Here is a 20,300-nt window from a genome sequence, read left to right as displayed (position 1 = left end):
TTAGTCACCAGGACAATACACCGTTGCCTAATATTGGAATACCTTCCATCTCGAAGTTGGGAGATGAAAATAAAAGTGTACGAACCAACGGGGCTAAGAAGAATAATAATGAGAAAGATATTTATGAATCTCAACGGCGTGAAGAGTATTCAGACATTCAGCCAATTCCCCAAATGAAGACCCTGAATGAGAATAAAAGCAATATTTTCTCTCGGGAAAGATTCTACAATCGAAGCAGCACATAACCAACGTAAAGTTGTGGGCGTGATAGAGCATAGTAATATTGATAAGGAAATCATTGTGACAGTTCAAAGTGTGGTCAAGGGTAAAGAACTCCAGAATCCACAATCAGCCAAAACCAATGAGGTGAATAAGAGTGTAACAGGCGAAGTTGTAGAAAATGCTTCAGATAAATACAACGCGGGTCAGTATCCTATACTAACTTCGGAACAACATACTATTATTCCAAATATTGAAACAAATATGTCTCCAACTTTAGAAAAATCTTCAGGTGAATCGCTGCCTAAGAGCCCTAATAATGAAAATTCACACTTTGGCAAAATTCCGTCTACCTCAAAAGAACATTCCAAAGTAACAACACCTTTCAAGGCATCAAAATCCGGCTCAGTTCCAATGGAACATCAAAAGCGTACTGTTGAACATACCAACACTCTCTATTCATCAACTAATGAACGAAAACTAGATTTAATGAATGCTGATCGAGGAGAACCAAATGAAAAAAGTGAAGATGCAAATAAACAGCGACAAAATATTTCTGTAACTAATGACCGTGAGCTACCTGCAAGTGAAGTACATCGTAACTTGATTTCAAAAGATCATGGAACCAGACATTCAGATATACCGGGTGACTCAATGATAAATACAAGTGATTTAAAGCTTGAGCTTCCCGAAAACTTGGATAATGACGATTTTTCTAAATTATTTAAACTGGATGGTAAAAATGATCATGAACTCTTTTCTACCGAAGATCTATTGGATCACGGAATTGGTCCTCATCAAATCACCTCTATGTCTGAAGAAACTGTAAACGTGGAACACAAGTTGTGCGTTAGTGAATCTCGAAGAGGTTCAGCTTCGCTCACGCCAGATATCCAGGACACTCATAAGAATGTAGATAATGATTCAGGAGGGGCCAGTACGAGTAACGATAGTATTATTTCCCCAAAGCAACCTGATACTAACGCAACAACATATGAATCATCTCATAGATTTGACAATTCTTCAGTTTTATTATCCAATCCGGGGATTGCAAAATCAACTACACAGGATACCAATAACTTTAACTACGAACAACCAATGGAAAATACCCCTGCCTCAATTATTCAAGAAAAAAATGATTTATTCTATGCACGTAGGCATAACTCTTTAACGCCAATGATGTCACAACCTACTGAGATGAACTGTCAGGAAACTTCGAAACTTGAATCACAGGACCATCAAAGTGAACCTAACTTAGGAGATGAATCTCTTAAAAACAAGGAACCGCTGCATGATAATATGCTTCCCGCTGGTCAATTCATAGCCTCAGCTACAGGGGCATCCAACATATCCGATGAACAATCCAAGATATCCGCATATGCCTGCCTTGATTTTCAAAATTTTACATTTTATGTCCAAACCTTACAAGTCATTATCGGCAGGCGTTCAGAAAATGACTTCACGCATAAGGTTGATGTAAACTTAGGTCCTTCTAAGTCAATTTCAAGGAGACACGCAAAAATATTTTATAACTTTGGGACAGAACGTTTTGAACTCTCTATTATGGGCAAAAACGGTGCCTTTGTTGATGACACTTTTGTTGAACGGGGTATTACTGTGCCGCTTAAAAACAAGACTAAGATACAGATAGGGCAAATACCGTTTCAGTTTGTTTTGCCGGATCATGGAGTCAAAGAGAAATTTTCAAGGCCTTCGAAGCAGAAAACTGAGTCAATCGCTGCAAATACGGAGTCTACTAATAATACAGTAACTGCGCAGGGCGGGCGTAAAGATAGCATTATTTTGCCTAAAAATAAGGATAAGAAACCAGCTAAAGCACCCAAAGCACCCAAGAAGGTTTATACCTTGGAAGAAATCCCTCCTGAATACCGTAGTAAACCAACTTGCTCATATTCCAACTTAATCACCACATGTTTAAGAAAGTATTCGTCTTCTAAAGGGATGTCCCTGTCCGAAATATATGCCAGTATCAGGGAACTTTTCCCATATTACAAGTATTGTCCAGATGGGTGGCAAAGTTCGGTAAGACATAATTTATCGTTAAACAAGTCGTTCCGCAAGGTTTCTAAAGAAGGAAAGGGTTGGTTATGGGGATTAGACGAGGGATATATAGCAGAAAGAGAAAAACAAAGGAAGAAACAAGCCGAAGCTCAAGCTGCTAAATTGAAAGCTGCCGAATTAAAACAATTGCAATTACAGGCGAAGAAGCAAACAACTATAACAAACAAATCTCCTACTTCTGCAAGTAATGGTAAGCAGCCGAATATTTCACAGACACTTGCAGCGAACAGGTCTGAGAAAAATAATATTCAAGACGATAACCAAAGAACAATGAAATATCTACAGCAACAGCTGATGATGCTAACCAAAAATCGTAGGGGTCTAGATAAACAGGTAATGGCACAAATATTAACACAAGCCCTAGCCATGACTATTAACCAAGTGGCTCAAGCAGCTAAGAATAAAGGTATTTCGGGTAATCCTTTGACAGCTTTAATAGACATAAATCCGCAACACCTAAACTTGATTTTGACCGCTGCAATCAATGCTGCCACTGTGAAGGTTACTGGGGGTAAGGTTAAAAAACTGGTAAACATGCCACTTAACTCGCCTATTGCTACCAGCAACTCCCCCCCATTGATCAAGAAGGACTCGGGAAGGAAGCCCCTAGCGCCCTCCAGTAAACCTCCTACACCAAGTATTGCAAATCCAACAAGTTCATCCACTTTAAGACCTGGGGAGCCTTTTGATCCAACGTCTTTATCTAAATTCTTTCAACCCAAGCAGCCGACAAGATTGTCGTCTGCTCCTCTTCCTAGTACTATGAGTTCATCCGTTTTGCCTCAAAAACGATCTGCTAGTGATACGGAATCTAGCGATGATGATAGTGTAAGCAGCGATGAAGGCTCAAGTGATAATGATACAGGGAGTTCTAGTGATGGAAGCGCTCCTTCTTCAGGAGATGAAGAAGGTCATGGGAGTGGGAATAATTCAAGTAGTAAAAACGGGGATGGTGGTAGCTATGAGAGTGGGGATGATGATGATGATGATGATGATGATGGTGATGAATCCAGTACTGGAAGCGATTGATAGATTAAGCCGTTTTCAGGTTTTGTATTGCGGGTTTTACACAGGGCGTATATTTAATAAAAAAGTTGTGATATAAGGCCATCTTTTCTAAAAGACAAATACGTAGGCCCTTCTTAAGATGCTTTAGTCTCTTATCATTTTTTTAATTCTTGTATGCAGTTTACATATGGTACATTTATATATCAGTCAATGACTAAAACAATCAGAATCGCCAGGTCAGATCAGCCAATAACATTGTTGAACGATTTTTCTTTCTCCTTTATTTCCCAGAATAACGTTCCCACATCGTAGTTGCCATGGAATACCCACCCGTTTTCGGTAACATGGTACAAATTGACAGACCCACCAGAGTATGCATCACGATGCGCAGCCGCCAAAATAGAACGTTTCCCCAAGTATAAAGCTTCCTCCACAGTCAAATCCCATTTATAATTCGTATCTAAAACACCATACGCAAACGTCTGACCAGAACCAACACAGAACAGGTCCCCCTTTAACCTCATGCCATCTGAATCTACGTAATAAATAGTTGGCCCCTCCTTTTTAGTATAACCACAGATCATTGTACCCATTGAAAGGCCGGCACCTTTGTATTCATAAACCAAGTTCCCTAAAATCTTTGACGCTGCTGCAACAGAAATCCTCTCTTTCTCCTTCAATTCATGTAGACGGCATTGAGCGCCTAACCACGTCTCCCAATATTGACAGTCAGCTGCACCACCCGCCATCGTACCTAACAAAAACGGATTAATCTCAATAACCTTCTTTACCGTCTGCGACGCAATCCATTGGCCTGCAGTTGCACGCGAATCCACCGCAACAACAATCCCCCCCTGGAATCTAAACGCCAAAGTAGTAGTACCGTGGGCAATCTTGATCTTACAATCTGGATTTTTGGAATCATCCGTATGTGCCCTCAAAAATGCCTGTGGAGATGCAACCGGAGGCATCGACAAAGAAGGCGCCAACTGCTTAAACCGACCATTACCCATAACAAACTCCTCCTCCAACGCCTCCCTATCTCCATACAACCTATGTTCTAAAGACGACTTATTCAATGACTCTGCAATACACTGCATATCTCCTGCTATATAACCTAACCTTACAATGATATTAGCCAGCTCACACTACCTATTTCTCTCCTAATTGTTATATCTATCTAAGTGTTAGAACGTCAAATAGTGTTATTCTGCATATTTTGCCACCCTAATCAAAGGAAGCTCTATGTCAAATAATGAGACTGCATGTTTCCCACACCCATACATCCACATCCCGACACCCACACATCATCATTCATCTGCTGCGTCAGAAATATGCGCTGCAAACTTGGGGACAAGGCGGGACCCACACCGCCGCAAGGTGGAGAAAGACCAAACATAAGAGAGTCACGTGATTTGGTCACTATGCACGTGGATCTCATCTTCGCGATGGGCTAACGCTAATTGAAGCTGAAAAATTTTTTTGAACTGAGAAAAGCAGTGTTCTTTTGATAGTAGGTTTCTTTGTTAAAGCATCTTGGACAAGGACAGACTTCGTACCATAGCATAGAGCCTAAAGAACCATAGCCAAAGATGTCAGCTAAAGCTCAGAACCCAATGCGTGAACTGAAAGTCGAGAAATTGGTCTTGAACATTTCTGTCGGTGAGTCCGGTGACAGATTGACCAGAGCATCTAAGGTGTTGGAACAATTGTCTGGTCAAACTCCAGTTCACTCCAAGGCCAGATACACTGTTAGAACTTTTGGTATCAGAAGAAACGAAAAGATTGCCGTGCACGTTACTATCCGTGGTCCTAAGTCTGAGGAAATCTTAGAGAGAGGTCTAAAGGTCAAAGAATATCAGTTGAGATCGAAGAACTTTTCTGAGACTGGTAACTTTGGTTTCGGTATTCAAGAACACATTGATTTAGGTATTAAGTATGACCCATCCATCGGTATTTACGGTATGGACTTCTACGTTGTCATGGGTAGACCAGGTGCTAGGGTTTCCAGAAGAAAGAGATGCAGATCCAGAGTTGGTAATTCTCATAAGACCTCCAAGGAGGACACTATTGCGTGGTTCAAACAAAGATACGATGCCGACGTGTTGGACAAATAAATTTTAAATTAGCAGAAATGTACGTAAATGCTTGTTTCAGTTTTGTCTAATAAATCTTAAGCCCATATTATAATTGTATTTGAACATTGTTAGAGGCCGTTTTTTTTATTCATCTCTTTGGAGCTTCTAGTTCTGCAGGCTCTTTTCGATGTTCTTGTTTAGTTTATCCTGCCACTGTGATTTTAAATAACGGAATGTAAGGGCTTCCCATTCCTGAACCTGTTGTCTGTATCTGTTCAATTTATCAGTCTCCTGTTGTTGTGTGTGGATCAGATCCTCAATGGTTGCCCTTGCATTTTCTATATAGTCCTTGTTGATGAGCCACTGGTTCTGCACTGTTTTCGGCAGAAGTTTTGAAACAACTATATCCTCATGCCGCAGATACGATACCATACTTGCTAGTACTTTTGAATCGGTGGAGGTAGCGTCGTAACGGGACATATCTATTCCAACACATTGCCGTTTAATTTTTGTTAATAGTTCATCTTCAGCGGCTCTTTTGTCCTTATCAGTGTTCATAGCAACAGTTTCACGGTACAAGTTGTACTCAGCCTGCCATTTGCATTCATTAGCAACGGGGAATAGTTGGTTGAGATTGGGATGTGGGCCGTCTACTGTAGTTTTCTCCAGTTCTTCTGCAATATTTTGCTCAACTTGTTGTATGTACTGATCAGAAACTGAGTCAATATATGGCAAATAATCTATCGCCCTATTCATTGTAAGTCTACCGAGTTTTTCATTGTGTTTGCCTCCAAATGCTATGTGTATAGGGTGCGATGCTCTCAAATATTATGAACTAAATTCTCGATTCAAATGAATCCTATCACGTGATTTGTTGAAGTTGCTGTTGATAAAAATTTTCGAACGAGTGGTGTAGTTTAGAGATGTACAATCAAGCAATTGATCAAGTTTCAAGCAGGGGAGAAGGAGCTGGAGCAGTATATTGTAATTAAACTTGATGTTTGGGAAGACTTTTACGAGGCCATTGACTCAGGCGACGATAAAAGGCTCTAGCTTTTATGAATTCGTAGAATTCATCAAAACGCCAAAAGAGATGAGGCCCTATATATATCGTCCGAAGAATGCAGACAAATTACTGGCTATGGATCTGAAGGACTCTGATAATAAACCTTTACAATCTCGTCCACCGATTAAAAAACCTTCGAGGGCTGCTTTCAACAATTTGTTGTTTCAAATGCAATCTCCTGGGGAGTTGACAGGATTGCTACAAGAATGGGTTGATATTACGCCTAGAAAAAAAGTACTATGGGCTTATTTCCATTCTGAGCATCTTCAGAACATGTTGATAGTTTCTACGTTTAAACTTGGGATGTATGGAAAACTATTACAAAAGATTTATGAATTGCAGCCTAACTTCAAGCAAGCTAATAATGGCCATATATATAACGCCAACAATTGGCTAACGACAAATCTTATGTGCCGATTGCAAATCAACGGGGCAAAAAACTTTAAAAATAAATTCCTTGTTAAGAAGAAGGTGGTGACCCTGTTAGAAAGTACTGCGAATAAGCATGAAACCAATGGTTTGGCTAAAGAATTACTCATGTGTATCAATAAGCAGCAAGACACTGACATATCGATTCCAACAGAATTGGATAAACCAGTAAATTTACCAAGTATTGATGTCGAAAAAAGCACGTTTGGTGTACTGGCGAAGTACATCACAGCCCACAGAAACTTGTATCTTGAGGCAAGAACTGCATTAGAGTTTGGTTCTGATAATGACTCCGTAAAATTATTTGTTAATAACTATCAAACCATCCTAAACAAATTAAAGAGGCCTGGTGATATTTATGACGAAAGTGTAGCTTCATTAAAACAGTTGATTAAACCATTAGAGAAAACTAAATGATTGAACTTTTTTCTATGTTATAAATAGACGCTAGTGAAATACAATATATATACCATCATCAATATATTATCATGTAAATATTTCATATTTTATTTACTGTTTTTCTTCTCAATTGGTAGTTTTTCCCGTCATGGATCTCATTTAGTTTACAAGGAACTTTTCGTCTCAACTTTGCACTTTCAATAACATAAAAGTAAATTAATAAAAACATCCACTTTTATGCATATCCATCACTTTGAAGTATTGTGAGCTACTATTATAACCGTTTTACGGTACTTTAAAGATAATCCTTAAAGTTGATCACGTGACAAAGTGTCAAACTAAAATTTTTTGAATCTTTTTATAAAGTCTGCTTGGTTTGCTTCACCAAGTTCAAAACAAGAACCGATTAAACGACCTCAAAGATTCTATTCATTTGTTGATATGAGTGCGGAATTGGCTAATATTCCGCCCATCAGCAAGCAAAAAGTGCCTAAAGAAGTTCCTAAGCAAACTTCAGAAAATGGAAATCCTGCATCCAAGGATCCTGATGGATCTGATGAGAAGAAGCTCTCAAATAAGGAACTTAAAGACTTGAAGAAGAAGGAAAAGGCTGCAAAGAGGGCCGCCCAGAAACAAGCAAGTGGTATCACGGTTGAACAACAAAAACAGCAAGCTCAGCTGAAAAAGGAGAAGAAACAACAACAGCGAGAACAACAGCTATCTGGTAATAAGAAAGGCAAGAACAACAAACCACCCACGTCAGATATTAGTAGGAAGTCAACACTATTTGGACATTTGGAAACTACAGAAGAAAGACGCGCATCTTTACTTGCTGTTACAAGTGCCATATCCTCAGTTCGTTCTTCAAAAATAACGGCTACCGGTTTAATGATACCTACGGTCTCTCATATGTTATCTAGTAGCATTCCAACGGTACCCCCTTCTGTGACTCATTCAACGTCTTCGGCTGGCTCTCAAACAGCTGATTCAACTGTTCAGGTGCTCACAAATGTATCTGTTGATGATGACTCGTCCTTTGTTCCTGGAACATCGTCTGTGATTTCATTAGCAATGGAAGAGAACTTCAAAAATTCGCAATTGGTCTCATCTGTGAAGGAATTAGTTGCCAATAAGGACCTCCTGCACCCAACGGTTGCTTTATTGACATCGGAGTTTGCATCTTACAAAATTGTAGGATCCATCCCACGTTGTTTGGCTATGATGGAAGCGTTCCAAATTGTAATTAGAGACTATAAAACTCCAGAAGGGACGACCTTATCTAGGAATCTAACAAGTTATCTATCCCATCAAATAGATTTTTTGAAGAAAGCAAGACCGTTGAGTGTTACTATGGGCAATGCTATTCGCTGGCTGAAACAGGAGATATCATTAATTGACCCAACCACATCTGATTTGAAAGCGAAGGACACTTTATGCGAGAAGATTGCTCAGTTCGCTTGTGAAAAAGTCGAACTAGCCGATCAATTAATTTTAGAAAGCGCATCTCAACATATTGACCACAATAGCACCATTTTGACGTATGGTTGTTCTAAAGTTTTAACTGATCTTTTTATATATAATTCTGTGGAGTTGAAGAAAAATTTCCAAATAGTAATTGTAGACTCTAGACCATTATTTGAGGGCCGTAGAATGGCGGAAATACTAAGACGCAAGGGACTCAATATAACATATGTTTTGATCACTAGTTTGGCAACAATTTTTAACATGGATATAAACTATGTTTTCTTAGGGGCTCATTCGATCCTCTCCAATGGATTCTTGTACTCTAGAGTCGGTACTGCTATGCTAGCGATGAGCGCTAAAAGGAGAAATATTCCTGTATTAGTCTTTTGTGAATCCTTGAAGTTCTCACAGAGAGTGCAGCTAGATAGCGTTACGTTTAACGAATTGGCCGATCCAAATGCATTGGTAGAAATTAGCTCTGACAATCCAGTTAAAAGACGTAGCAACAAAGGGTTTTTGTTGCAGCGGTTTGTTAAAGAGCGTAAAGATTACATGAAACAAAAAGATGAACAGGATACCAAACAAAATAATAGTAATAAAACAAAGATAGAAACCGAAGAGAGGAAGGACGAACCAGACAAACCAATTCTAGCCGATTGGCAAAATCTTCCAAACTTGGATATTTTCAATATCATGTATGATCTTACTCCTCCAGAATATATCCAAAAAGTTATTACGGAATTTGGCGCATTACCGCCATCATCGGTCCCTGTAATCCTGCGTGAATATAAGGGATCAGCATAAATAGTAATAGTTATACATAAGATTAAACTATAAACAAATTTGCGTTCCAAAAATTGCCGCAAGACTTATTTAGCTATTATATACAAGTGCGGCTCTATCCATTTCATACTTCACATTTGGAATACATATATAGATATATAGATACCTTCAGACCCTGTGTCTTAACGATGGATCAACATGCAACGGTGACCAAAGACCCCTGACACTCTTATTCAAAGATTCAACATTATTATTCTTTGTCCTGTGATGTAATTGCTCTCCAGAAGAATCTTTCAGCAATCTCAACTTGTTTTCAACATTGTCGATATTCAAATTCTTGACACAAATAGCCTTATTCCTCCCATTTGTGTATAATGCTTTAATCACCGGATGCCCCGACTTTTTAACAACCTCAAAATTAATCTGAGGATACTTCTCTGCCCACTGAACTAATCTTTTAGAAACAAGGAAGTCCCGTAAACCTTGAGAAGACCCACCCCAATTACAGTATTGAAGAATAATCTTCTTGCAAGGAAAAACAAACGCACCTACACCATTTCTGGCTATCGATAATTGGGGTATAACTTTAACAACCATGCCAAACCAGAAACAGATTGCCCGGTATATATTTCAAACCGTTGCTAACTGGAACACTGCTTACAGAGGATATAAATTAGCAGCAGATTCATCAATCAATCAATCATTTTATTCATTTTACGAAAATTTGTCTAATGTCGTACCTAATGATCTTGATAGCTGACGCTAATTTACCATGGATAAGCTTAATCTCCGCATATGGAGATTCATAGAGCGTCGTTGCTTAAAGGTAGCGTAGTTACAATCCTCATTGGTAGCTGAACACATTTGTTGCCATCTAAAAATGTGCTGAATTATGTTAGATGAAGTTAGATGAATTTTACAGAATTCAGAAAGTTTGAATACGATGTAATGAAATAAATCACTTGTAGAAAATTATTTAATATCCCATCTACGCAGCTTCTTTGTACAATTCAAGCTGCATATATAATAATCCTTCCTTTCTTGATTTCAAACAAGCTACTTGTTTGTGCTCCTATTTTTTAATACTTTGTATATCCAAAATAAGATGGTTACAGTCTCACGGCGTTTCTCTGACGCAGCGCAGAATGTTTTGTATTGCAAGATATGCAAAAAAGGTGAGTTCAAAAACGGTGTAGTATATTCATGATTAATCACTAAAAGCATATATATAAACAAAGTTAGGTCACCACAATTAGATGGTTATCTCATTAAGCCCTACAGAGGAGCATTATTTAAAACGAGAGCTTCTTCGTATAGAGCTCAATGATGAGTTTCAAAAGCTAAATGACAGGGATGCATTGAGACGGTTTGGTTATCCCTTTATGCGATCTGACCCTAGAAAGCGCGACGGTAACATAAAGGACTTGTTAGAATCCTCCGTTGTTCGAAGGAAAGCAAAGACATTATCAGTGGATAATGATTTGACAGTAACTGAGTTTCCATTGTTAAGCCATTTCCTTCAAAATGTGGTAATTACTTGTCCATTATTATCAAAGAAGCTAGCTAATGATCGTTCTTTCTGGGAGAAAAAGGTACAAGTGTTCTTCGAACACTTTATGAGCTTGCCATTTAGTTCTAGTTATGACAGAGAAGAGTTGACCAAACGCCGTAGATTTGGGCTTAAGTTGTCGAAGCTAGTGCTATTGTTTTACAATTCTGGAATTGGGACCACTTTGGAACCGATGTACTATCAGAATGATAGTTCTGCAAGCGTGCAGGTATACTCTACAACAAATGACTGTGATACAATAAACAGTTTTACAATGTTCACAAAGGAGACCCTTCGAAATATGGTGACTAAGCAACCGGTTTATTTTAATGGGATTGATATCAATGTCATCTCTGTCCTTGATGAAGATAAGTTATTCAAAGACGAAGAAGAACGAGCGAAGACAGAAAACATGACTACGACACCTTCATGGTTTAAGTCTACCTTTAGTACAGTTCTACCTCCCAAATTTTTACCAAAAATGCCATTTTATGATTCAGGCAATAGTCAAAATAAGGTGTTTTTGATTGCAATTAGAAAGGAAGGAAATCAGGATAATATAAAATATACTGCGAAATTATATGAGGATTTTAAGCGGTTGACTGTGCAACTTCAAAAGGAATTTCCTGGTAAAAAGATTTTGAAGTTGCCGGATGAAAACAAATTGAACTCATTTATCACAACAGAATCGTCGGACTTACTAACACTGGGTAAGGAAGTTCCTGTGAAAGTGGGCATTTCTTCGTCCGCCAATACATCTTCCTCATCGATTCAAAATCCGAATATTTCCAGCGGTTGGAGTTCAAATACAAATGAAGATACAGAATTCGTCGATGCAGAGGAATCACCGCAGGATAACGGCAATTTTAAAATTGTTTTATTAGAGCAAGAGAACATGAGGACTTCTTTGCGGCAGTTCTTGCGATCTATATGCCAAGATAAGGAAATATGCAAAAGTATTTCTCTTAGACAGTTTTTATTTAGATCGAACTTGGATCCTGCTAAATTTTCTGAAGACTTAATCCTTGATATCAGACATCGGGAATTAGTGGATATACACAATTTAGAAAACCAGATTAAGTTTCAGAAAATGGCATATGAAAAAACCATTGTCCTACAAAGCTCTTTGAAAACACTCAAGGATTCAATTTTGCGAGACGAAAACTACCTATTGAAGTTGTTTCGTGAAATTAGAGAAAAGGACAATCCGAATGACCTTTCAGAGCCTCTCAAAAACTTCTTTGAATGGACGAAAATATATTTGAGTGCTACAATTTACCAAGTATTTTTGGGTAATGATGACAGCTATGAATTTTATAGCCAAGTTAGAAGATTGCACAGATTGATGCCATACGCAGTAATGTCCAAAGTTGTGAAATTTACAAATCCAATGGCTGTGATGAAGGCAATGATCGATCTATTTATGATTCAGCCTTTTGGAGGGTATTCATTGTTACAAAATATGTTTTCAAACATTTTGAGCGATGATTTAAGAGGTCAAATAGAGGTTATTAACGACTTGGAAGCATTGATAAAGAGTGACGGTGATTCTGGTCCTGAAATTTGCCAAGTTTTGTATATGTGTATATTTGAAAATGAGAATGGTGAATACATTAACATGGAAAATATTAATTTGCAGTCACAATCAGAAAATCTACCTGCAGTTTTGATTATTGCCAGAGAGTGCTATAAGAAAAAATATTTATCGTCAGAAGCATTGGTAGTATTAAATGAATCTTACTCTAGCTGGAGCAGGGCTAACTCTGGGGATATCACAATCAATAGTACTAACTCGTCTATTTCTAAGAATCCTGGTTTGTATTTCTCCCATGTTAAGGAATTACTTCAACTGTATATTAGAGAACGCGACAAAAAGCTAATGAGACAGTTGTGGCAAGAATCTGAATTGCCAACTTTATTGAGGTCAATTGTAACATTATTTTATGAACCCCTAGTGAAAATATTTAAAGTTGCAAAGATTGACGTTGCCATGAAAAGTTTTGAAAAGTTTATGAACGACTTGGTAGCATTGATGGACCACGTCATAAGTGGTAAGGAGGGTTCCAGTACACAGGCTAACATTGTTGAAGATATTCATGAGTTGGTCAATGCCCATGAAGAAATATTCTACACTTTTGTGCATGATATTTATATAAATGATACAGAAAATATCTTTGAAGGGTTTATTAAATGGGCTTGCGATATCACATCATTTCTTCAGACTAGTAAATGGGGTGGTCCTGAGATAAGGATTAATCTTGATTTAGTTTTAAAATCAAATGCAAGTTCAGTAGACTATAATACCCTCAAAAAGCAGTTAGAGCAACTTGTTGATCAGAAGATGAGAGCTCGTGAAGTATATTCTAGGTTGGCAGCGTTGAAGGCTGAAGGAAAAGCTCAATCAAAGGTGGAAAATGTTGGCGAGGTAATTGATGCAAATTGGAGACAGATGAACAATCTTGTTATCCCATCTGATGTTGTTCAATTTGGAATTGACGACAGTGAATTAGTAGACTTGGATTTAGATGTAGGTGACTTTGAGTTTTTGGAAGCAGAAGACAAACTACAGAAAAAATATCACGATATATTGAACAGTCAGGTTGACGTCAGTGAAATAAACAAATTGAATGAAACTCTGTTTAAAAAAATTCTCAAAGATACATTATCTGTATAGATAAGAGGAATATAATATGTTTGAATCAAACATTGATCATTATGTAACATGCATAAGATTTAGTATACAAGTGGAATAAAGTAACTCATAGCATCCATTCAAACTCATTTTCTCATTTTGATAACCTCCCTTAAAGTGGCAAAAGGATCTTTTTTAAATCCTTGATCACTTATAACTTGTGCAAAACGTACAGCTTCATTTTTAGCTAGCAACTTGGCGCCTCTTTGAGTTCTCATGCTGGGCTCATTCTTCTTTACAGGTACTGTGCCCGATTCTTCAGCTACTACATTATGAATCCCATCATATCCGCTCGATTTTTTTATGCTTGTAACAGTCGAAGACGGACCAAAACTACCATCTTGAACATTCCCATCTTTATCTAAGACACCTTCGTCTTGTAGAGATAATAATAAATCTTGCATTTTGGGCTTCAAGTCATCTCTTTGTTTCCGTTTCCTACGTCTTAGTGCGGACTTCGAAATTCCAACATTATCATTCGCTTGTTCTCTAATCTTTGTTAGAAATGACCTAGATTTATTAAGTTGCTTCTCCTTCTTTGCCTCTCTCGCTTGATGAAGATATGCCTTTGGGTCAGGAGGAAATTGTTGTTGTTCAGCAGCATCACCCAGCTCTAAACTATTCTTCCGTAAGTTGGCTGCTTTGCTTCTCAGCTGGACCCTCTTTTTTGCAACCATTCTTGTATGAATTATTGATTATATTACCTAAAAACAAATATGATGGTTATTCTTCCAAAGTACAAGCTCATTAACGTTTCAATCTTATAGCATTTTACTTTGAATGAGATGAGATGAGATGAGACCGACGGCCATAAAATTTTCATTTTCAGCTGACATATCTAAGCCAACAAGTTCCGGCGTACATATGCAAACTGAAGTAGTAAACAACTATATCAACAATTTTACTGACATAGAGATCCTTCTGGAATTCATTTCAATAAATATATAACATACCTCTACAGCTAAGTGCATATAATGTCACAATCGGTCTTCTTCAGCATATCTATGATCGGTTTGGCTCTAAACCATCGAAAAAATAATGATGAAAAACTTTTAGCCGATTACGTTAATACATGTTATAGATCTTATACGTTTACTCCATAAACTAATATACAAGAAATATATTACTGATATATCCAGTCCAACCAGTTTTAGGTTTAGTCAATATGTCTCAGCTCTCTGCGTCCCGATTATTTGCCATTGTTAGTGGTACCATCATTGCTGGTGCCACAGGTTATGCTCTGTACTTTGATTATCAGAGAAGACATAGCCCACAGTTTAGAAAACAATTGAAGCGTAACCTAAAGAAGCAGAAAGCACTAGAAACTGCAGCTCATGAAGAAGCTAAACAAGCTAGATTGGCTGAGGTTGGCGAATACTTGACCATGGAATTGATGAAGGAGCCTATTCCACAAGACTCTTCTGATAGGCAGGATAGCTTCAAAACAAACGTTGAAGAGGGTGAAATGTTGGCCAAAATGCCAGGAAATGAGCTTGAATCGGCTTTGAAGTTTTACAGAGCTTTGGCAGTTTATCCAAGTCCTGCTGAGTTATTGGGGATTTACCAGAGATCTATTCCAGAAGCTGTGTACGAATACATTGTTTTAATGATTGCTATTCTCCCCCCAACTAACGTTTCATCGTTCTTGAGCGGTACTTCTCCAGGATCCGCAGCAGCAGCAGCAGCGGCAGTGGCGGCAGGCCATACCAACTCTGAAGCTGTAGGAATTGATGAATAAACAACCTAGTGACTACTAACTTACCAGAAGACCCGAAAAATGACAATATTAATATATCTACACAAATATTTGATGACGTTCAATCAATTTTAAGTTCTAGTATGCTATATTGCTCGATTTGATTTCTCTGTAAATATTTTTGCAACCAGGCACTTTTCAACTGCGTTTTAACGGAACTATCAGAATAATATCTACAACTATATAAGATAAATACTCTGACACAGCCCATTGGTCGTTACAATTATACATAAACATAAACATGTATACTCTTATTTTGGAATTCAGCTACTCAAGCTTTTGGATAGGATGACACCATAAGAGGCCATACTTATAACATGGATCATATTGAACAGTAAACTTAAGCCGTGTGCCTTCCCGAACTCCTTACGTAATGGTGCATCTCTAGCCTCCAATTCATCTCCACTGGATTTCTCAGCCAAGGCCTTCCTCTCTTTCTTTATACGCTGAGTCCAAGGCAATAGCCAGAAGGAATTCACAGCACCCGTCACCGATGCAGTAGCCAGGCTCGTCATTGCACCGGACGTTAGTGCAACTGGCCCAGTGGCAGCTAAAATCAAAGGATATGCTGTTTGAAACTTGAAAAAGAGTGGGAAAACATTTTGCTGTAACGTTGAAAAACTATCAATGTCCAATGCTTTATAGGCTATGGGGGAAGCAACATATGAATAGAATGTGGACCCGCCAAAACTAAGTGCAACAAATTATGAGTTAGTAAAAGAGCTACAACATGCAAAAAAGGGTAGCATATTTTAACTTACGAAAACGAATAGAACAGTAAGTGGAAAGCTGGCTTTAGAAGTCTCATTTATGACAGATATTGTGGTATGACCTCGTACTTTTTAGATTTCTCACATCTCTTAAATGTAGGGGGAGAGCGGGTGGGATCTATGTAATGAGAAATACCGTTGAAACGAGATGATCTTTGACACCCAGCTTTGGCTCACGTGACCTATATAGTGTTACGTCAGTTGTAAGGGCAGCTCTGGTTGATAAGGCCCAACTCACAACTTATGAGATGAGTATAAAACTCAACAAAAATGAACTTATACATCCTAAGAGTTTAGTGATGACTATTAATCTTATTAAATTTAAATGCAATAATATTCATAATAGTATGATGGTAGTGTCATTGGATTGTGTCGCCTTTCCTCAACCCAGGGAAGTCATGGTATGATTCTGAAAACGCCTCATTTATATATATTAAATTATAAACCGTCAAATCTACGGATTCCATTGAAATGGCTTTTTGCATTATGGGCCTTTCTATCCTTAGATGCATTCTTTAGTTTTTTGTTCTTTGCAGAAATTTCAGTATTCAGCGCTCTTTTTGGTTTATCGCTATTATCCAAGTCTTTGTCCAATTCGGCGATCAATTCTTCCTTGGACAATCCTGCTAACTGAACCTCGCCGCTACTAGAGTCTTCGTCTAGTTCGCTTTCACTGCTGGAGTCACTGCTGTCAGTAGTTTTGCCACTGTTTGTATCTAAATCTGAATGATTCTTCTCCAACTGCTCCCATAAGCCATCACTATCCTCTTGCGCACTATCGACTGACACTGGCACAAATCCTTCGTCTTCCACTCCTTTTTGTCCCTCACAAGGCTTAGCAAAGTCATATTCAAAGTCATCGGATTCCCAAATTTTCATTTTATCCATCCCTCCAGAAATTAACCTGTAGTCATAATCCAAATCTAGGAAAGACACTTCATCTAATCTGCTATGTTTTCTCACTTCAACCACCTTTCCTAGTTTGACGTTGACCTTATAAACCTTGCCATTGGAACATCCACACCAAACACAACCGTCATCTTGTAACGACGACATAACGCAATCTATACTTTCGCCTCTGCATATTTTGATCCTTGTTAATTGGTCCACAAGATCATTTTTTTTCGGTTTCCAAACAGTAAGAACTCCTTCTCCCATTCCGCAAACTAAGGTCTCTCCATCAGTTGGATCTACAAAGGTTCCGCTGAGCATTTCATCTTCCTGATTATCGCTTAGTAATACATTACCTTTAGCATCTTTATCATCTGGAGATATTGAAGTATCAATTTCATTCGATTGTCTACAATCCCAACGAGCAAGGGTAGTCTGCCCAAGTGATATGTGTTTGTAAACAGACTTCCCAACAAATTGAAATATATCATTTATGGGATCACCGCCATGGACGTTTTGGATCGTGTTCATAAGCTTTAAGGTAGAGCTATTATAAACCTCAACATTGCCATCCTCACTTCCAAGTAATAGAAATGGATGAGTAGACGATTTTAATAACTTGGTATATTTAATTTTTGGATCCTCAGATAAAACTGCCTTGTTAACAACCTTTCCGGAGTAAGTATTCGCTTTTTTCAATACATTATCGCTGCCAATGGAATATACATATGATCCATCTGCTTCTAGAGCAATTGAACGAACACTCCCTTTATGTCTCCTAGTGCTCCAAAGAACAGTTACGCCAGTTAAAGCTTGTTCTTCAGACTTCTGCGGAACATTAACAACCTGCCATGACTTCTGTGATTTACGCTGAGCATCCAATGAAGAGATTTCTTCCAAATTCTGCTTTATGAAAGATCTAAGCATCCCAACATTGTACTCATGACAAAACATGTGGCCCGTGGCCAATCCAGTGACAATGATGGGCTTCTCAGGATGGCATGCAATTGCAAATAGAGGATTTTCAAATTTTAATTCCAATAATGGATTTTTCTGTGAGTTTATAAAATCATCACCACATTGTTTCGACTTCTTTTTACCCATCGTTGTAACTCTAATAATTCTTCTGCCTTGTTCAGATGAGGTTCCAGCCTAACAATAGTTATTGGAGAGACGGTCTTAACATATGAAAATTTGCAAAGTAGGCATATATACTGCAGATGTGTGGTGATTGGGTTTAACACTTATTTACCACTACTACCAGTAACCCTTTCAATAATACCTTTAACATGAGATTCAAGGTCAGGGAATTCTTCTGCAATCTTTTCAGCCAAGGAATCTCTAAGTTTCCCTAGTGCATGCATCTTTGCTCTTTGGTACTGGTTGGATCGACGGATAGCTTCAACAAATTCTCTTGTATAAACATCGGGATTACGACCATCCTCTATGTATTGCAAAACCTCCAATGGAATACTGATGTTATTTAATTGCGATTCAGGATCATTTGATTGTTGATTCAATTGCTTGATCCTTTCTACATTTCTTTTTAGGTTAGTGACCATACCCTGTGTGGATTCTTGAGTCCCCGGGAAATCATAAACCGACACCCCCAATTCAACAAACGATTCAATAATGGATGCTAATCGAACTTCAACTTCCTCGAAATTAGAATGTAATTTGTGAAGGTCTTGCTGGGCCATTGTATTTTATCCAATTTTGTGTCCTTGATATATCTGGAGCTCGATCAGTGATTTAAGGACTCAAATTTGTGAACACTTTCGTGAAGCAGAGATTTTATGAACAAATGCAGGCGTAATAAAATCACGCAATTATAGGCCATCCATCTGGGCAGTAGATAGAACCAACGAACTCCTAAGCATGTAGAATGTATAGCTGGCAATCAACAAATAGTTTGAGAGATCTGAGCTTTTAAATAATATCACGTGTGCGCAAACACTATGGCGTCGGCGTAAAGCCATTAATTACTATATTCTAACATTGACAAAGGTGCTTCAAGTAATATTATTCAGCTATAACGTGTTTAAATACCCCTCGTATATGTTATATATACATATGAGTGTATTTTGAAAAAGGTTTAGCTGATTGGTACATTCTAATTAATCTTGTTATACAACGAGAACAATCATCAAGTGACTGGTATATTCACTAAAACGTGTGCAAAATGAAAAGTACAAAGATTTACAATCTCAATAACGATATAGTGGTTACTCAGGACCAGCTAGACTTGTGGAATGATTACTTATCAGATGAAAAATCACCTCAAGAAATTCTCCAATGGTCCATCGGAACTTTTCCGCATCTTTATCAAAGTACTGCCTTTGGTCTAACAGGTTTAGTAATTATTGACATGCTATCGAAAATCTTACATGATGATAAACAGATGATTCCTCTGATATTTATTGACACTTTGCATCACTTTCCTCAAACATTGGATTTGATGCGCAAGATTGAAGCTAAATATTATAAACCAAGGTCTCAACAGATTCATATATTCCAACCTAAAGGCGTATCCACAGAGCATGAGTTTATTAAACAATACGGAGATTCATTATGGGAAAGAGAAGAAGATAAGTATGATTTTTTAGTTAAGGTCGAGCCTGCACATAGGGCTTATCAAACTTTAAAAGTAAGTGCAGTGCTGACAGGGCGTCGGAAGTCTCAAGGTGGCAGTCGCGCCAATTTACAATTTGTTGAAGTTGATGAAGTGAATCGCATATTGAAAATCAATCCGTTAGCTAACTGGAACTTCAGCCAAGTCAAATCTTACGTTTATAAACAAGAAGTACCCTATAATGAATTGCTGGATCTTGGTTATAAGTCTATTGGCGATTATCACTCCACCCAGCCAGTCGGAGAAAATGAAGATGAGAGATCTGGTAGATGGAAGGGGAAGGTTAAATCAGAGTGTGGACTACACTTACCAGCCGAACATGCTGAATCATTGTTGAGTAGCGCTACATATTAGCAGGATTTTATATATTGAATGGCTCTAGTCTCCCCATTAAGATATCAGCGCCAAAGCATGAAGTCTGCCCGAACGCACAATCGCTTTATTTTCACAGCTTCTCGAAACCCTTGATTAGTTTTCCGCCC

The 20,300-nt window shown here is 38.1% G+C and overlaps 14 protein-coding genes across 14 annotated transcripts; 7 read left to right on the top strand and 7 right to left on the bottom strand.

Annotated features, from left to right (window-relative positions):
- Positions 1-186: 186 nt before the first annotated feature.
- FHL1 (Fhl1p) lies at positions 187-3,330 on the top strand (the record flags this gene model as incomplete). Its single annotated transcript, XM_003645097.1, has 1 exon — positions 187-3,330. One exon carries the CDS (start codon positions 187-189, stop codon positions 3,328-3,330), a length of 3,144 nt encoding a protein of 1,047 aa, XP_003645145.1.
- A 221-nt stretch (positions 3,331-3,551) lies between these two features.
- Positions 3,552-4,409, bottom strand: PRE2 (proteasome core particle subunit beta 5; the record flags this gene model as incomplete). Its single annotated transcript, XM_003645096.1, has 1 exon — positions 3,552-4,409. One exon carries the CDS (start codon positions 4,407-4,409, stop codon positions 3,552-3,554), a length of 858 nt encoding a protein of 285 aa, XP_003645144.1.
- A 492-nt stretch (positions 4,410-4,901) lies between these two features.
- RPL11A (60S ribosomal protein uL5) lies at positions 4,902-5,426 on the top strand (the record flags this gene model as incomplete). Its single annotated transcript, XM_003645095.1, has 1 exon — positions 4,902-5,426. One exon carries the CDS (start codon positions 4,902-4,904, stop codon positions 5,424-5,426), a length of 525 nt encoding a protein of 174 aa, XP_003645143.1.
- Positions 5,427-5,552: 126 nt separating this feature from the next.
- On the bottom strand, positions 5,553-6,143 carry SNT309 (Snt309p; the record flags this gene model as incomplete). Its single annotated transcript, XM_003645094.1, has 1 exon — positions 5,553-6,143. The coding sequence occupies one exon, from the start codon at positions 6,141-6,143 to the stop codon at positions 5,553-5,555; it is 591 nt and encodes a 196-aa protein (XP_003645142.1).
- Positions 6,144-6,384: 241 nt separating this feature from the next.
- On the top strand, positions 6,385-7,299 carry MRP13 (mitochondrial 37S ribosomal protein mS44 MRP13; the record flags this gene model as incomplete). Its single annotated transcript, XM_003645093.1, has 1 exon — positions 6,385-7,299. The coding sequence occupies one exon, from the start codon at positions 6,385-6,387 to the stop codon at positions 7,297-7,299; it is 915 nt and encodes a 304-aa protein (XP_003645141.1).
- Positions 7,300-7,722: 423 nt separating this feature from the next.
- GCD2 (translation initiation factor eIF2B subunit delta) lies at positions 7,723-9,549 on the top strand (the record flags this gene model as incomplete). Its single annotated transcript, XM_003645092.1, has 1 exon — positions 7,723-9,549. The coding sequence occupies one exon, from the start codon at positions 7,723-7,725 to the stop codon at positions 9,547-9,549; it is 1,827 nt and encodes a 608-aa protein (XP_003645140.1).
- Positions 9,550-9,696: 147 nt separating this feature from the next.
- Positions 9,697-10,125, bottom strand: MRPL51 (mitochondrial 54S ribosomal protein mL43; the record flags this gene model as incomplete). Its single annotated transcript, XM_003645091.1, has 1 exon — positions 9,697-10,125. One exon carries the CDS (start codon positions 10,123-10,125, stop codon positions 9,697-9,699), a length of 429 nt encoding a protein of 142 aa, XP_003645139.1.
- A 659-nt stretch (positions 10,126-10,784) lies between these two features.
- Positions 10,785-13,751, top strand: LEC1 (Lec1p; the record flags this gene model as incomplete). The annotated part of the gene is made up of 1 exon (XM_003645090.1): positions 10,785-13,751. The coding sequence occupies one exon, from the start codon at positions 10,785-10,787 to the stop codon at positions 13,749-13,751; it is 2,967 nt and encodes a 988-aa protein (XP_003645138.1).
- Positions 13,752-13,855: 104 nt separating this feature from the next.
- On the bottom strand, positions 13,856-14,446 carry SLX9 (Slx9p; the record flags this gene model as incomplete). Its single annotated transcript, XM_003645089.1, has 1 exon — positions 13,856-14,446. One exon carries the CDS (start codon positions 14,444-14,446, stop codon positions 13,856-13,858), a length of 591 nt encoding a protein of 196 aa, XP_003645137.1.
- Positions 14,447-14,934: 488 nt separating this feature from the next.
- TOM20 (TOM complex receptor protein TOM20) lies at positions 14,935-15,507 on the top strand (the record flags this gene model as incomplete). The annotated part of the gene is made up of 1 exon (XM_003645088.1): positions 14,935-15,507. The coding sequence occupies one exon, from the start codon at positions 14,935-14,937 to the stop codon at positions 15,505-15,507; it is 573 nt and encodes a 190-aa protein (XP_003645136.1).
- A 281-nt stretch (positions 15,508-15,788) lies between these two features.
- Positions 15,789-16,333, bottom strand: TMH18 (Tmh18p; the record flags this gene model as incomplete). Its single annotated transcript, XM_003645087.1, has 2 exons — positions 15,789-16,215; positions 16,287-16,333. 2 exons carry the CDS (start codon positions 16,331-16,333, stop codon positions 15,789-15,791), a joined length of 474 nt encoding a protein of 157 aa, XP_003645135.1.
- Positions 16,334-16,733: 400 nt separating this feature from the next.
- Positions 16,734-18,290, bottom strand: JIP5 (Jip5p; the record flags this gene model as incomplete). Its single annotated transcript, XM_003645086.1, has 1 exon — positions 16,734-18,290. One exon carries the CDS (start codon positions 18,288-18,290, stop codon positions 16,734-16,736), a length of 1,557 nt encoding a protein of 518 aa, XP_003645134.1.
- Positions 18,291-18,430: 140 nt separating this feature from the next.
- On the bottom strand, positions 18,431-18,886 carry NUT2 (mediator complex subunit NUT2; the record flags this gene model as incomplete). The annotated part of the gene is made up of 1 exon (XM_003645085.1): positions 18,431-18,886. The coding sequence occupies one exon, from the start codon at positions 18,884-18,886 to the stop codon at positions 18,431-18,433; it is 456 nt and encodes a 151-aa protein (XP_003645133.1).
- Positions 18,887-19,368: 482 nt separating this feature from the next.
- MET16 (phosphoadenylyl-sulfate reductase (thioredoxin)) lies at positions 19,369-20,172 on the top strand (the record flags this gene model as incomplete). Its single annotated transcript, XM_003645084.1, has 1 exon — positions 19,369-20,172. The coding sequence occupies one exon, from the start codon at positions 19,369-19,371 to the stop codon at positions 20,170-20,172; it is 804 nt and encodes a 267-aa protein (XP_003645132.1).
- Positions 20,173-20,300: the final 128 nt, after the last annotated feature.

This window comes from Eremothecium cymbalariae, chromosome 2 (assembly GCF_000235365.1).
Source record: "Eremothecium cymbalariae DBVPG#7215 chromosome 2, complete sequence".
NCBI lineage: Eukaryota > Fungi > Ascomycota > Saccharomycetes > Saccharomycetales > Saccharomycetaceae > Eremothecium > Eremothecium cymbalariae.
Note: the sequence above shows the minus strand (reverse complement) of the source record. Positions and strands in the feature narration are given on the sequence as shown.